The following is a 13,785-nucleotide window of genomic DNA, read 5'->3' on the forward strand; positions in this document are numbered from 1 at the left end:
ACCAGTTGGGCACACTGAGTCACTTGCGTCCGTCACTTATGGCCTCGAAGATGTCATACCTTGGAGTCCACAAACAACAAAGAAGGAAGCGTCCCAGTGCACCCACAACAACAGACCATCTGTGACCTAGTGTTGACCGGTCACAGAATGGGAACAATAACATTATGACTCAAGCAACCTATGTCCTTAAAGGAGATAAACAAATGTCAGGGTTGGTCCTGTACGTCATATCTAGGAGTCTAGGTCAATAATTTCCTTAACAATATCAATATTCATAAAATAGAAAAAGCACTACAACCATAAAGAGTTGTGTCCTGCTTGTCCAATGCAGTTATGAAGTTATGCCTGCATTCAAAATCATTAGGTCACATGAGATAAAAGTAACAAATATGCAGTTTTTGTTTTATAAACAAAACGTAGCTATTTAGAATACATTTGCATTTTTGGCACCAAAATTACACTTTTCATCAGCATTTTTCATAGAAAATTGAAGGTACACAAAAATCAAATAAAGACTTGTGTCCCCTTTTACTCATCAACACCCAGCCCATAAATAAGAATGAACAACACGCCAAGCATGTTAGCTGCTAGCTTGGATTTCCACTACCATGGCAACCCACACATGAGCCCTTTTGCAGCTGCTCTTGCTTTTTGAGTTCAGACATATGCTCACTACTTGTAGCACTTCGGGATTTGCATTCAAATATGAAGTGCTTTATAAATGGAACTCATTATTATTATTATATTGTTGTTCAGACCACTACTGTAGCTGGATAATCAATGTATTTCATCTCTGTATTATGTAGGGTGATCATCATGGTTAATGAATGATATTATTTATTTGTAGTTCATGTTTTATTAGAATAGCCTCTTGCTAAATGTCTTTGGAATGGTCAATGGCCTCTCAGCCAATCAGGGTGAGTGAAAGTTAAAGATTACACATGGGGAGATAAACTCCAAGCTGTGTAAAGATAGACAGGTAAGAACCAGTTCATTTGTTGTTTAGACACAGCATATCGTGCAGCAAATATACTATTTAAACACATTTGAAACAGAGTTTAAGATATTTTAGACAAATGTCAGCACTGCTAAGGTCCTGTGCTCACAGAATCAGATCTTTCGATGAACTCAAACACAAGGCTTGGAAATTATGCAGCACAAGTTTGCTCGAGCGATGCCGGTAAGTTTATACTCTTCATGTTCACTGGTCAGATGGCAACAACATGTCACTCAAAAATGTAATGATGTTCGTATTCCTATAAGGGTTTATTGGAAATATATAGAAAGCACATGGCTTTTAAATCAAGTGACCACAGATCAGCTCCCTGGTGCTAAGGTTATAAAGTGTGTTATGTAGAGTCAGCAGTATTGGAATTGAAGTACTTTCCCTTTTAAAAAAATCTGATGGGTATACACTGAAGGCTTTTTCTGAATACATGTTCTATTATCGTTTCCTATGCTATTCCTAGCTGAATATGTAATAGGAGAGCAGTGGTTCTCAAATGGGGGTACTGCAGGGGGGTACGTGAGATTTATTGTATGTTAATGAAAGAAAAAAACATAAGTAATGCATTTAAAAAAAAAATGCTAATAGTAGATTAACTACTTTCTTCAAAAGTTTACAGAAATTCTGGATAATAAAATGGGAAAAATAAACGGGGTGCTCTCTTTTCCTCTCCCTCTCCTGACAGCCCGTCAGGCTCGTGCAGCTCGCTGAACCTGTAATAAGTGACCCGAGAGTAAAGAATAAATATATTTATAACTAGTTTAGCTAGTTCCAGAGTAGATAAACTAGCTAAGTGTGTTAGGTCTAACTCTTAGTGTATTTTGCTCGGCTCAACGATCCGTCACAGCTGCGGAGCTGTGATCATGCAGAGCTGCGTGTTCTCCGTCAGCAGCAGCTGATCTGCTCTCCGATCTCTCTCTCGCGTCCGGTTATACTTCACTCGCGTTTATGTCCAAATCCATCAGATCTAGCTAGTTCTAGCTACTTATTTGACTGCCTGCTTATCAAAGGACCTAGACAATAAGCGTTGCTTGACAACGGCGTGTGGCCGCAAAGTATAGCGCAGCATTATGTATATGTTTAAATATGAGGGGTCAAAATCCCATGCTCATAAAATGCTCATATATTTTTTTCTCTTCATTCCCCACGCCCCAAAAATATACAAATATACCAATTTTAGGAAAAGTAAGGAAGTTTGAGCAGTGTGGGTTTTATATTAACAGAGTTACACATATTTCAAAACGCGAAGTGTAATAACTGCAGTGGCCTCCCTGTCAGAATGACAAAGATCCTCAGTGAAGCACAAGCCCATGTTTCTCACTACATTGTAAGTAACTTATTAAAAAGATCAGTTCAATGCAACTAATGTCATCTTAGTGTTATTGCATGATGTTAAAATTGGCTTTTCATGATTTTTATTATATGTACAGCACTTTGGCTCGACCAAAACTCGTTTATAAATGAGCTATATAAATAAAACTTGATTTGATTTGATTTGAATATCGTAATTACACATCATGCGGGAAATCTGTACCATCCAAGTTGTTCTGTGCCATTAACACTGATACTGTTTTTGGACGGCAGAAGACACTACACTACCCAGAATCCTCAGCTATCGTTTGGGACTACACCATGAACCCCGTGATCAGTCCTCAAGTTCTTTGATTGGTTGACCTCCAACTGCATTCCATATGAAAAAAAACGTTTCGTAAAAGAGAAAATCATACTTTATTCAGCAGTGCTTGCTTTACTCTTTGAAAGTCATCACATGAATGCATTGTAATAAATGGTTTGGCTGCATTAAATATTACACATCTATCTTAGTTCTTTCTTTATCTAGATCGGGCATCAGAATACACCGGAAACTATTCTTTTACCGTTATGTTTTAATTTCACAATAAAGTTAGTAGTAATATTTTGTTTTGATATTATTGTTTTTTATTAACTACTAGACGACTGGGTCATGTTAAGACCATCTTTTTTTGGTTGCTATGGGTTTTTTCCATCGCTTTTGTGTTACAAATATCAAAACAATAACAAAATAATATTCGTCGTAAACTAAACCGGAAACAGCAGTATATTTTATTTTGTTAACACTGTAAACTTGACAGCCTTTTAACCCAAACCACCTACTGGTTAAAGCACGTTATTGCACGTTTAGAGTAATTGCAATGCAGGAAGATTGTGTTGCTTTTTAATGACTGTTTAAAATGCCTTTTTCTTAATGTCTTTCATTTTTGTAACGCACTTTTGAATGTGTTATATTTTATGAAAACATTCAAATATTAAGAGTACATACAAAATAGTGGGAAAGTAGAAGGTCAATTATATAAATATAGAATAGAAAATATCAAGAAGATACTCAAATGATATCTAGAGTAAAACAGTTTAGTGCCTGATAGGAGGATGTGCTAACTAATAAGGCCTTAATTAAAGAAATGTGCAGAATACGACAGTGTAATGGTGGAAGTATACACACATTGATAGATGTCTTGTAATGCACTGTTGATGAACCTGTGACCCAAGTTGTTCATTCATTGCATAACTACACTGTTGTGTATATGATGTCAATAAACCTTAGAAAATCTTGAAATCTTGAAAGGGATGTGCAAAATAGCAATTATATACAGTCTTTAATGAACTATTAGAGAATAACGAGTAATGAATATGCTTTAAACGGATCTGCAGATAAATATTTAGTCTTCTCAAGCAACCAACTATCAAATATCTCGCCTGATTGTTGGCACTTGACAATCACCTTCACTGAATTTCATTCAGGTGTAACTAAAGTCTGATTTAAGGCTTGTTTATATTTCACATCATTAATCCAAATCTGTAAAGTAACTAAAATAAATGTAGTGGAGTAAAAATACCAGGTTAACCTTAAAGAAAGCCCTCAGGATTATAAAAGACCACCATCACCCCAGCCACAAACGGTTCTGTCTGCTGCAGTCTGGCAGGCGGTACCACAGCATTCAGACTAAAACCACCAGACACAGAGACAGCTTCATCCCACAGGCCAGAAGACTATTAAACACCTGAACTTAGAAATAACATTCATCTGGCTGCTACTTAGAAATTATTTATCTAATATATCATATTCCAATCACTTGTAGACTCTTATTGCATTATTTCACTATTTTTTCTGTGCATCTGTTTTATTGCGTAGCACTGTTGGAGGAGCCTGTGACCTAAGGGAGGGAGGGGGGTAGGACACGTTCGATTCCTGTTTTGAATAGTGTGCCGTAGATGGGTTTCATTCCATTTCAAAGTCCTTTTGGACGCTCTGTGTAAACGTCGCGCATCCAATCACAGAGGTTGAGGACTGATCACGGGGTTTGTCAAGCTAAGCACATGGTGTAGTCCCAAATGATAGCTGAGGATTCTGGGTAGTGTAGTGTCTTCTGCCGTCCAAAAACTCCGAAAATATATTTGTTTCTCCGAATCGAAGGGGGAAAATACAAAAGCATTGTACACAATTCAAACCAATCAATGTTGTGTAATTAACAAGGACAATTTGGTGTGTTAGTCGATGAGTAGTGCAGATATCACTGTAAAATCAATCGACAGTAAGGGGAATAGGCTACTTACTTCCGGGTGTACAATTCTCCGTTATCCAATGGGAATGGACGCTCGTAATACAATACAGGGGACATGATCATTATCTTTTAAATAACGTTAACTGAAGGGAACAATCTATTTGACACAGCTGAAGCTCTGGCCTTCCTTAAAAACTAACTAATTTAATAAAAATAACAGTTGCATTACACACAATGCACGTTGTAGAAATGCGTGTGTGCACCACGACAAAGGAGCTTCATTCACTTTACATTGGGGTTGTTTGCGTGGTGCCGACACGCAAATGTAACAAAGTTCGTGACTCCACCACGCATTGTGGTGTTAAGGAGTCGTGGTGGAGTCACGCATTCTGGTGAGATCAGGTTGTGTAAATACTATGGTAGACCACCCAATATTCGCATCGAGTTTCACCGCGGCTGTCAGCTGTGTTTGATCCTGTCATTCAAACAAGAGGCGCTGGAGAGGGAGCGGGGCGTATCTCCATGTAAATGGGAGATACCAACTACAACAAAATGAACATGTTTGACCGTGATTTAATTGTAATACACGTTTCAAAGTGATGCCGAAGTAACTACATACTGATAACAGTTAGTAAAAACCATGAATTAACGCTTTGACAAGACGGCAGGCGAAAAGCTTTTAAAATGCGTGTTTCCTCAATGGAATCGGACCCATCAGGCTAAACTAACCTGTTGCTGCTCCGTCCACACTCACAACAACGTCATACAGACATAAATAAAGCAGCGACTGTATTCGCCATGACATAGACAGTCTGTGGTTTGTACTTGTTTAACTTGTGTCCAGTTTCTGAACAGATATGAGGAGCTGTGAGCTCTGAGTGTGTGCTAACGGCTGATGTGTTGGGACATATTTCGCTGTCGGGTGTTGACCAATCACGAAGCGTTATTTCTTGACTGGCAGCAAAAACAACCAAGCACAGCAGTGCTTCTCTGGCTCCTAAAGGAATACCCTTTCCGTCCAATGTGAAATGCTGTGGTGTTTTCTGAAATGCTGTGGTGTCTTCTGAAATGCTGTTGTGTTTTCTGAAATGCTGTGGTGTCTTGCACTTCAGGGCCACCGTACGTTTCAATCATTCATTAAACTGACCACTCTTCATGTGAAGTGATATCTTTTTTAAATGTATTTGTAATGTATTTAGGATAATCCCATTGAGATGAACCATTTCGTTTTCAAGGGGGTCCTAACATATAGTACAGACTGCAAGCAAAACACAAAAAACAAATAAAGCAAATTGACTAGGGTATTTCATATTATTTTCAACGCTTATCAATGAAATAACAGCTTATTAATTGATTAATTAATAATCCTAACAAAAAAATAAGAATTTCATCAATTTGTCTCCAAACAAATGAATGAAATTCTGAGACATACACAGCTGTATATATATGATTACCCAAGAATGCCTCAAGACCCCCCAACACGCTTTTGCTGGGGGTTGTGACCCTGATATTTTGAACTACTCAAATAGAGAAAAAAGATTCATCATCTTATTTCCAATCTGCAGTAAATGCTGATGTTCCAATCACATTGTAACTACTGCATTAAACCCATGCTCTTTTTGCTAAACCTTTGAATGTGAGGTCCCTCCATGTGGACAGCCGTCCTCACACACCCGCACTGAGCAGCAGCTATGTGCACGGCACCTCCACCATCCCTCTGCTCCCCCTGACCGTGGGCCAGAGTCTGGACTCCACCGTTCAGCGCTGGCCCGACCGTGAAGCTGTGGTCTTCCTGCAGGACGGCATCCGGAAAACCTTTGCACAGTTTCATCAAGATGTAGGTCTTCAGCTTCTGTTATCAAGAGCTTTCATGCATTTATTAACCCTCAAACACTATTCATGATATGTTAAGAGTCTCCTGTTTCAATAAAGAACACTTCGAGAACAACTTCTCAAATCATTACAAATGTTAACTTGTTATGTTAGTAGGATACTTGTTAGACCTTTTGAATCCCAATGAAATGGTGGTTTGTCATTAACTCTACATGAAGCAACCCCCATTAAATGTAGTTTAATAATATGAATTGGTCTCCTCTTTGGGAGAACTCATCACCAAGCTTCTCTGAATCACAGGAATACTTAATTGCATCAGACAAATCTATCAAGCAGTCGCAGTATTGAATGATTATCTGAGTTATCTGTAACATTCTTTGGTGCAGGTTGACAAGGCGGCTACAGGTCTGCTCGCTTTGGGCCTGCAGCGAGGCGACAGACTGGGAATTTGGGGACCCAACACGTACGAGTGGATCCTCTTCCAGTTTGCCTCAGCCAAAACTGGAATTATAATGGTCAGTTTCAGATTTACAAATGCATTTACAATGTAGCCTTGTGGTTAGAAAGACAGTCTGCTCATTGTTGTCAAACACTCTGCTGCCAAGTATGAGTGAGCAGGACATTGACCCTGGAAAGTTATTCTGTACCATCTGAATATCTACTAGGTCACTGTAGCTTTTTAATTCATTTCTGTATGCAGTCATGTGTATAATATATATATATATGTATATATATATATTATACTATAAGGCCAATTTGAAATCTGTGTAGTGAGGGACTGTGCATACACTTGACTTTTAACCTTCTTTTTTTTTATCAATGCAGGTTTCATTGAACCCGGCCTATCAGGTGAAGGAAGTGGAGTTTACTCTAACGAAGGTACAGTGAGTTGTGTTACAGAGTATTACTATCATTAGCTGTTATAATGTGCATATAGTAAAAATACCTGTACACAGTTGGCAGGTACTTTTACTTGAGACTTTCTATTTTATGCTACTTTAAGCTTCCACTCCAATCCAAAAGTACATTAGGTAGCAGTATGTTATTATGAATATTATTGATGAAGATAAGACTTGATTGATCTTTATAGTGAGATTCACAAGCTACTTGGAAGTATATATAGTAAGAAAAGGAAGCCCCACCTTAACCTTCTGCAACACTTTAAAAAAAAAAAATCAAACACCAAATATATGTCATTTGCAGGTCCAGTGTAAAGCTGTGCTCTGCCCTACCAGCTTTAAAAGCCAACATTTCTGTGAGATGCTGAGGGAGCTCTGTCCAGAGATTGACTCGTCGTCAGCAGGAATGATCAAAAGCTCCAGGTTTGACAGAGTCAATGTCAGATATCAGATGTAATAAATGTTGTCTTCTTCTGTTACCATTATGGGAGAAACAGACATTAAATGCTTAACATTTTTCCATTGATTTAAATAAATATCCTGTCTCGGTTGTGCCAGGGTGCCAGAGCTGCGTATGGTGATTGTGACGGACAGCAGACAGCCAGGGATGCTCCACGTAGACGATGTGATGCAAGCAGGGGAGAGTCAGCACTACCAACAGCTGATGGAGCTGCAGAGAAAGCTGTCCTTCGATGATCCCATCAACATCCAGTTCACATCGGTAACCCTCAGTCACACTGTCACTCATGTATTTTATATATCTTGGACTGACACTATAAAGATCAGATCATGCTTCTTTGTTTCAGGGGACTACAGGGAGTCCAAAGGGAGCCAGTCTTTCACACCACAATATTGTAAACAATGCCTACTTTATGGGACTCAGAATTGGTTTTAGAGAAAAAGTAAGTCTATATTGGTCTCTTCATCATTAAAAACATGCAGACAGTAAAATGTAAGTAATTGTATTTTCATTTCCCCATCAGCCTCAGGTGCGAGTGTGTGTGCCCGTACCTATGTACCACTGCTTTGGCTCAGTGTTGGGAGGGATGGCTATGGCACTGCATGGCATCACACTGGTCTTCCCTTCCACTGCCTACAACAGCCGAGCCAACCTGGAGGCCATTCAGAGTGAAAGGTATGGCACCCTGCTCATCACACAAATCAACTTTAAATATAAAATATAATATAACTTAAGTTAATTTGTGTTTTTTTCACTCGAGGTGCAATTATGTGTACGGCACTCCCACAATGTTCACCGACATGCTAAGCCAACAGGATTTACACAAGTACGATTTGTCATCACTTGAAGCTGGTAATAGATATAAAAGACTAAAACATCTGTTGTATTGAACTTGGTGTAATTGTTAGCAAGCATACCTTTCGTATGTGCTGCTGTGTTTAAGGCATCATTGGTGGTTCTCCGTGCCCTCCTGAGATTGTGAGAAGACTGATAACAGAAATGAACATGAAAGATATAACGGTAACATATTCTGAATAATAATTTTGCCTATAAAACGTATTTATTATAACTATAAGCATATGCTTCTTCATCATATAACATCATAGGTTCATAATTTTCTAACAGATAGGCTATGGAACCACTGAGAGCAGCCCCATCACATTCCTTGGATTCCCACAAGATAATGAGGACCTGAAGTTGAATACTGTTGGATGTATCATGAACCACACTGAGGTATGCCTCATTATTTGCCAGAAAAACCTTATTTATTCGTGCCATAACCCCCCTGTGACTTGTGCCTGTCTGTCTTTACTATAGGCCAAAGTGATCGACCCTTGTACCGGGGAGATTGTCCCTCTGGGGGCCTCGGGGGAGCTGATGGTCAGAGGCAGCTGTGTGATGCAGGGATACTGGGACGACCCTCAGAAAACCAGTGAAGCTATCTCCCAGGACCGCTGGTACAGGACTGGGTAAGACACTATGTGCAATGTATACAGAAGATACAAAGGCATGTTACTTTAACAGGGTTTGATGTCAGATGCTACATCATTTATGATTTTTTTCCTTCTACACAGTGACACAGCCAGTCTAAACAGTTTGGGATACCTTCGCATTGAAGGACGTATGAAGGATTTGATCATCCGAGGAGGGGAGAACATCTATCCTGCTGAGATAGAGCAATTTCTCTATACACACTCGAAAGTAAAAGAGGTGCAGGTGAGACTGAAACCCACTAGAGGGCAGCAGAGGTCCGATACATTGTCTCAGCAGCTAAAAGCTAAGCATTGAAGCCATACTTGTCTCTCTGGATGTTGGCCATAATCAGGGTTGGGTTGTAACGGAATACATGTAACGGCGTTACGTAATCAGAAAAAAAAGTAGAAAAAAAATGATTTATAATGATTTAATAGCAGTTATTATGGGCGTGTACATTTTTGCCACGAAGGTGTCCAGAGGGTACAAAATGCATCACGAGAGTATACAAAACATGTAAGAGTAAACGACAATTTGACTCAAAAGAAGACTTCTTACGTGTGTAAATTAAATAAATAAATCAAAGATTTTATTATTACTGTTTTTGAGGAGTGGGTTGGAGTTCAGATTAACTTACTCTAACAGTTTTTTTACACTGTATTTGTCTATCACAAATACTGATGCGGGACGAAACGCAGAGCGAACCCTGGAAACCCTTACAGACGCAGCACTATAAACATAAATAACATAATACATATATTACAGTGATCTGAGATGTTGTATTTCTCTGTCCAGGTGGTTGGAGTGAAAGACGAGAGGCTGGGTGAGCAGGTGTGTGCCTGCATCAAGCTGAAGGAGGGCCACACCTCCAGTGCAGAGGAGATTAGAGCGTTCTGCAAAGGCCAGGTGAGAGTGGGTGACGACAAAATGACTCAACATACTCAAAAATAAATCAGCACAGCTTTACAGTTTGTGTTTTCTCCCACTAGATAGCTCACTTCAAGATCCCGCACTATGTGATGTTTGTAGACAGCTACCCTCTGACAGCCACTGGAAAGGTACAGTTCACCAACATCACTGAACTACCAAGATTTAAAATGGATGATGGGACTGACATTTTTTTTTCATTTGTTTTCTAGATCAAAAAGAACATGTTAAAGTAGGAAATGGAGAAGGAATTAGGCCTTTAATTCAACCTGATCTCACCAGAATGCGTGACTCCACCACGACTCCTTAACACCACAATGGTTTGGCTGCATTAAATATTACACATCTGTCTTAGTTCTTTCTTTATCTACAGAGATCGGGCATCAGAATACACCGGAAACTATTCTTTTACCGTTCTGTTTTAATTTCACAATAAAGTTAGTAGTAATATTTTGTTTTGATATTATTGTTTTTTATTAACTACTAGACGACTGGGTCATGTTAAGACCATCTTTTTTTGGTTGCTATGGGTTTTTTCCATCGCTTTTGTGTTACAAATATCAAAACAATAACAAAATAATATTCGTCGTAAACTAAACCGGAAACAGCAGTATATTTTATTTTGTTAACACTGTAAACTTGACAGCCTTTTAACCCAAACCACCTACTGGTTAAAGCACGTTATTGCACGTTTAGAGTAATTGCAATGCAGGAAGATTGTGTTGCTTTTTAATGACTGTTTAAAATGCCTTTTTCTTAATGTCTTTCATTTTTGTAACGCACTTTTGAATGTGTTATATTTTATGAAAACATTCAAATATTAAGAGTACATACAAAATAGTGGGAAAGTAGAAGGTCAATTATATAAATATAGAATAGAAAATATCAAGAAGATACTCAAATTATATCTAGAGTAAAACAGTTTAGTGCCTGATAGGAGGATGTGCTAACTAATAAGGCCTTAATTAAAGAAATGTGCAGAATACGACAGTGTAATGGTGGAAGTATACACACATTGATAGATGTCTTGTAATGCACTGTTGATGAACCTGTGACCCAAGTTGTTCATTCATTGCATAACTACACTGTTGTGTATATGATATGTCAATAAACCTTAGAAAATCTTGAAATCTTGAAAGGGATGTGCAAAATAGCAATTATATACAGTCTTTAATGAACTATTAGAGAATAACGAGTAATGAATATGCTTTAAACGGATCTGCAGATAAATATTTAGTCTTCTCAAGCAACCAACTATCAAATATCTCGCCTGATTGTTGGCACTTGACAATCACCTTCACTGAATTTCATTCAGGTGTAACTAAAGTCTGATTTAAGGCTTGTTTATATTTCACATCATTAATCCAAATCTGTAAAGTAACTAAAATAAATGTAGTGGAGTAAAAATACCAGGTTAACCTTAAAGAAAGCCCTCAGGATTATTTGGTGTTTTTTAGTCGATGAGTAGTGCAGATATCACTGTAAAATCAATCGACAGTAAGGGGAATAGGCTACTTACTTCCGGGTGTACAATTCTCCGTTATCCAATGGGAATGGACGCTCGTAATACAATACAGGGGACATGATCATTATCTTTTAAATAACGTTAACTGAAGGGAACAATCTATTTGACACAGCTGAAGCTCTGGCCTTCCTTAAAAACTAACTAATTTAATAAAAATAACAGTTGCATTACACACAATGCACGTTGTAGAAATGCGTGTGTGCACCACGACAAAGGAGCCTCATTCACTTTACATTGGGGTTGTTTGCGTGGTGCCGACACGCAAATGTAACAAAGTTCGTGACTCCACCACGCATTGTGGTGTTAAGGAGTCGTGGTGGAGTCACGCATTCTGGTGAGATCAGGTTGCTTTAATTATGTGGCCCCTGGTGGACTGTGGACAGGGAGTCAGACACTGAGCAGCGTTGAGTAAAGACTTTCTTTACCAACAGCTGGACTGGGACTATATCACTGATCAGCTGCTGGCTCGCCACTCCCTGAAATTCCTTTCTTCACACCTCATTACCTTAGCTTCATGATATGTCAATCAATCAATCAATCAATCAATCAATCAATCAATCAATCAATCAATCAAGCAATCAAGCAATCAATACATCAATCAATCAACCAACCAATCAATCAATCAATCAATCAATCAATCAATCCATCAATCTATCAATCAATCCATCAATCAATCAATGTTTATTTATATAGCCCAATATCACAAATGTTACATTTGTCTCAGTGGACTTTACAGTTTGTACAAAATATCAGTATGACAATACGACACCCTCTGTCCTTAGACCCTCACATCGTACAAGGAAAAACTTAGGGAGAAAACCCACAGTTTAAAGGGAAAAATGGGAGAAACCTCAGGGAGAGCAACAGAGGAGGGATCCCTCTCCCAGGACGGACAGACGTGCAATAGATGCTGTGTGTAAATTGAAAAGATAATACATTTGCAACATAGGTAGTCCAAATGTTTGGAAATGCATGTGTGTATAATAGGAAGATGAATCCACGAGGATATCCATCCAGGACCTATGATCCAGGACCACAGCCACGACTCAAGATCCAGGGCTCGCGATCCAGGACACAGGACCGCAGGATCATCCATGACTCCGGATCCCAGCGTATATAGACACCAAAAAGAAAGAAATTTGGGGAAGCTGGGTTAATCGGAACATGAGAGTACACAGGTTTCACAGAGAGAAGGAAGAAGTAAGATGTCCCCCGACAAACTAAGCCTATATCAGAAAAACTAGGGGCTGAATCTAATCAGCCCTAACTATAAGCTTTATCAAAAAGGAAGGTCTTAAGCACACTCTTAAAAACGGATAGGGTGTCTGCCGCCCGAACACAAACTGGAAGCTGATTCCACAAATGTGGAGCTTGATAAGAAAAGGCTCTGGCTCCCATTGTACTTTTAGAGACTCTAGGAACAACCAACAACCCTGCATTCTTGGAACGCAATGCCCTAGTAGGACAGTAGGGTATAATGAGTTATTTAAGGTAAGATGGCGCCTGCCCATTAAGGGCTTTGTAGGCGAGAAGAAGAATTTTAAATTCTATCCTGTGTTCTATAGGGAGCCAGTGTAAGGCAGCCAGAACAGGAGTAATGTGGTCCCTTTTCCTAACTCTGGTTAGTACACGAGCTGCAGCATTTTGAATCAGCTGAAGCGACTTGACTGACTTCTTGGTACACCCTGATAATAAAGAGTTACAATAATCCAGCCTTGAAGTAACAAATGCATGGACTAGTTTCTCTGCATCGTTTTGAGGCAAGATATGCCTGATTTTTGCAATGTTACGTAGATGGAAGTAGGCGGTCCTTGAAATTGATTTTATGTGGGCGTTAAAGGATAAATCCTGATCAAATATAACACCAAGATTCCTTACAGTCTCACTGGAGGCCAAATTAATGCCATCCATAGTTAGTATATCTTTAGATAATTTGTTTCGTAGATTCTTCGGGCCAAGTACAATAACTTCAGTTTTGGTCGTGTTTAACATCAAAAAGTTTAAGGTCATCCACGTTTTTAAGTCCTTGAGGCAGTCTTGAATTTTATTTAGATGATTAATTTCATCAGCCTTGATTGATAAATATAGTTGAGTATCATCCGCATAACAATGAAAATGTACAG

General features: G+C 38.9%; 1 protein-coding gene across 2 annotated transcripts; it reads left to right on the forward strand.

Moving 5' to 3' along the window:
- Nucleotides 1-726: 726 nt before the first annotated feature.
- LOC117451268 (medium-chain acyl-CoA ligase ACSF2, mitochondrial-like) lies at nt 727-10,590 on the forward strand. Of its 2 annotated transcripts, none has more exons than XM_034089482.2 (16): nt 727-1,180; nt 6,187-6,382; nt 6,765-6,893; nt 7,204-7,257; nt 7,582-7,700; nt 7,836-7,998; nt 8,084-8,179; nt 8,261-8,412; nt 8,498-8,589; nt 8,681-8,757; nt 8,863-8,970; nt 9,055-9,206; nt 9,312-9,453; nt 10,006-10,116; nt 10,204-10,268; nt 10,350-10,590. In XM_034089482.2, the coding sequence occupies exons 1-15, from the start codon at nt 1,077-1,079 to the stop codon at nt 10,228-10,230; spliced, it is 1,722 nt and encodes a 573-aa protein (XP_033945373.1). In that variant the 5' UTR covers nt 727-1,076; the 3' UTR covers nt 10,231-10,268; nt 10,350-10,590. The 2 variants fall into 2 exon arrangements, with proteins under 2 accessions (XP_033945373.1, XP_033945371.1); XM_034089480.2 differs by having other exon boundaries at nt 729-1,180; nt 10,200-10,268.
- The last annotated feature ends 3,195 nt before the right edge of the window (nt 10,591-13,785 follow it).

This window comes from Pseudochaenichthys georgianus, chromosome 8 (assembly GCF_902827115.2).
Source record: "Pseudochaenichthys georgianus chromosome 8, fPseGeo1.2, whole genome shotgun sequence".
In the NCBI taxonomy this organism is placed as follows: domain Eukaryota; kingdom Metazoa; phylum Chordata; class Actinopteri; order Perciformes; family Channichthyidae; genus Pseudochaenichthys; species Pseudochaenichthys georgianus.

Coding starts and splice junctions, on each gene's coding strand:
- LOC117451268 (XM_034089480.2), top strand. CDS start 1,077: ATGTCAGCACTGCTAAGGTCCTGTGCTCACAGAATCAGATCTTTCGAT. Junction 6,383..6,764: donor TTGCACAGTTTCATCAAGAT/GTAGGTCTTCAG, acceptor TCTTTGGTGCAG/GTTGACAAGGCGGCTACAGG. Junction 10,117..10,199: donor GAGCGTTCTGCAAAGGCCAG/GTGAGAGTGGGT, acceptor TTCTCCCACTAG/ATAGCTCACTTCAAGATCCC.